The sequence below is a fragment of the Carassius gibelio genome, chromosome A15, assembly GCF_023724105.1.
Source record: "Carassius gibelio isolate Cgi1373 ecotype wild population from Czech Republic chromosome A15, carGib1.2-hapl.c, whole genome shotgun sequence".
In the NCBI taxonomy this organism is placed as follows: Eukaryota; Metazoa; Chordata; class Actinopteri; order Cypriniformes; family Cyprinidae; genus Carassius; species Carassius gibelio.
In genome coordinates, this window is record NC_068385.1 from 18,070,350 (window position 1) to 18,072,982 (window position 2,633).

The 2,633-nt window shown below is 34.7% G+C and overlaps 1 protein-coding gene across 1 annotated transcript; it reads right to left on the bottom strand.

The window, feature by feature from the left end:
• Window positions 1-1,114: 1,114 nt before the first annotated feature.
• Window positions 1,115-1,510, bottom strand: ppm1lb (protein phosphatase, Mg2+/Mn2+ dependent, 1Lb). The gene is given in 3 exon segments (XM_052616183.1): window positions 1,115-1,214; window positions 1,216-1,462; window positions 1,465-1,510. Coding segments are annotated over 3 exon segments (393 nt in total).
• Between the last annotated feature and the right edge of the window lie 1,123 nt (window positions 1,511-2,633).

Below are 2,633 nucleotides of genomic sequence, written 5' to 3' on the forward strand. Positions count from 1 at the left end.
ACTTTATTAATGATCAATTTATCATTTCTAAATTAAGTATAGCATTGTTTACACACCAGTTATTAAGGAGTTGTCAGTGGTTCATAAGATCACTTAGAAAGTGTACGTAAATGATTAATAAACTATTTAAATGTGCATTCATACATCTTTTTATTCAGACATATAGTAATAGTTACTTATAGTGTTAATAAATGGTTTGTTAACATGTATTTCTAATGTAATTCAGGGTTAATTCCGGTATTGTTAGTTAACTATTGTTGTGAGCTCATCTAAAGTGAGGACTATTTATGCCTTGTAAAGCTTTTACAAATGAGATTTAAAGGCTGTTAATATTTCTATGTTCTGTATCACTGTGTTGTGTTTGTTTCTGTTTTTTGTTTAGAGGATAACTGAGCCTTTAAATATCCTTTATAAATGCTTTACAAGGCATAACTAGTCCTCACTTTAGATGAGCTCACATAAATAGTTAACTGACCACTACTAAATGCTTTATAACTACCTGAATTTACTACATTTCTTGTGATCTTATGAATCACTGGCAACTCCTAAATAACTGGTTTTTAAATAATGCTATACTTCATTGAGAAATTATAAATTGATCATGAATGAAGTATGAAAATACAATTAAACACATTATAGATATGCTTTTAAATCAATAATACAGCATTTATATCTGTATTTATAAACTGCTTATTACTGTCTATTAATGCTTTATATATTATGAATGATCTGTTTACTAATGCTTAATTAATGATTAATAGTGTGCAGTTATTATAAAGTGTCACCGATGTTTTTTCTACGATGTGTTTTTACGAACTGATTTCAGTTTCTAAACTTTATTTAACATACCATATGTGTTAGATGGGTTCCAACTTCTAATTGTTGAAAACAGCACATATATAATGACCAGGTTAATTAAACCAAACAAGACTAGTCTATTGATTCTTCAAGATTGTGTTTGTGTGTTTCATAAGGGAACAATTCCTTTAATGAGGAATAATTGCATTTAACATAAATACAAACAGTAGCTTCTCCAAAAATATGTTTTTATCTAACGTTAGGCTCAGGTGTAATGTTAATCATTCATCCAGTCACTTGTTCATTAAATTATATGTTATGATATCACACATGGGATCTGATTCTCCTTCGCTGGCTGGGGCCTGGAGCCTCTCTTCCTGAACTTGACCACCATCACAGTGATGTTGTCTGGACAGCTGCAAAAACACCTGAAGCACGATGCTCTTCGCACCAAAGTGCGGTTCAACCAGACACGCTTTAATGAAATGCACGGCTTCCTCATTGCTGAAGGCATCCCAGAGTCCATTTGACGCCAGGATCATGAACTGAGGCTGTAGCCTGTCCAGGTCAAAGGTCAGCACGTCGGGGTCAGGGATCAGCACGTTCAGGTTCTTCAGGGGGTAGTCACAGAGTGACCGGGACATGGCCAGAACACCCTGACTCACCACGAGCCGTTAAAACTGATGAAACCACCTACAGCAGAGAAACTCATGTTTGTTTTTGTGTAAAGTGTGTTCATCCCATAGGCGTAATGGTTTTTATACACCAACCCTACCCCTCACAGGAAACTTTGTGCATTTTTACTTTCTCAAAAAAATAATGATTTATAAGTGTTTTGAAAAATGGGGACATGGGTTATGTCCTCATAAGTCACCCTCTCCTTGTAATACCTGTGTCATACCCATGTCATTATACAGAGTTATGTTAGATCTCAATGAAATGAGTTTCGGATGTTTGTGTCCGTACAATCTGAATGAATCGCTGAATCCACAGACCAAACGCTTCATTTAGTGAATAAGAGCATTTCACACCTGTCACATTTGCCATCTGCTCCCCTCAAGTCTCTCTTTGAGGAAGGTTTTCACCCTTCACACCTGATGAGCTTCAGCCTGGATGAGAGCAAGGGTAAGATCCTTCCCATCATTCCAGTTAAACGCTGATTATCCGGGGAATGCTGATGTTTTTGTAGATTATGTGTCTGTGATTTAGGGACTGTGTGACCCAGTCACCACCACACAATATCTAGCTACAAGTCAATGGAAAATTCAACTGGACTCAATCCATGATTGGGGATATTTATATTTTAATTTATACTTGTTTATTATTTATATACAACATAAAAAAGGTTGTACAGAAAGATTACTTCTTCAGTTGCACTTCTTCAAAATTCCATGTTTAATTTAAAGTGTTGCATGCCATTTCTTTGTAATTACTAAATCACTAGCAATTTCTGAATCTAAATATTTCCTACATCAATTTTGTTTTCAGTGTAGTTTGTTTTTTATTGCTTTAATTCTGCATATAATTTACTTTTTCTACTGTGAAGTACTTAAAAGATTTCACCTTTCTATCTCCCCATTCGTTCACACAGTTGCCTGCAGTTTTTAAAGTTTAACTTCACTGTTTGCATTATGCACTTATAAGGATTTTTATGAATGAATAGAAATGAATAGAAATTAGATGGTAAATTATGAAGTCATGTAAATTCATTAGTCCAAAAGAGTGCGAATCCAGGAGCATCTCGAAAAACACAAACATGCAGTTGTCACATTGCAGTTGCACAATTAGGGAAACCAAAAGTAAAGTGAGTTTTCTCTGTAGCCATCAGTGATATC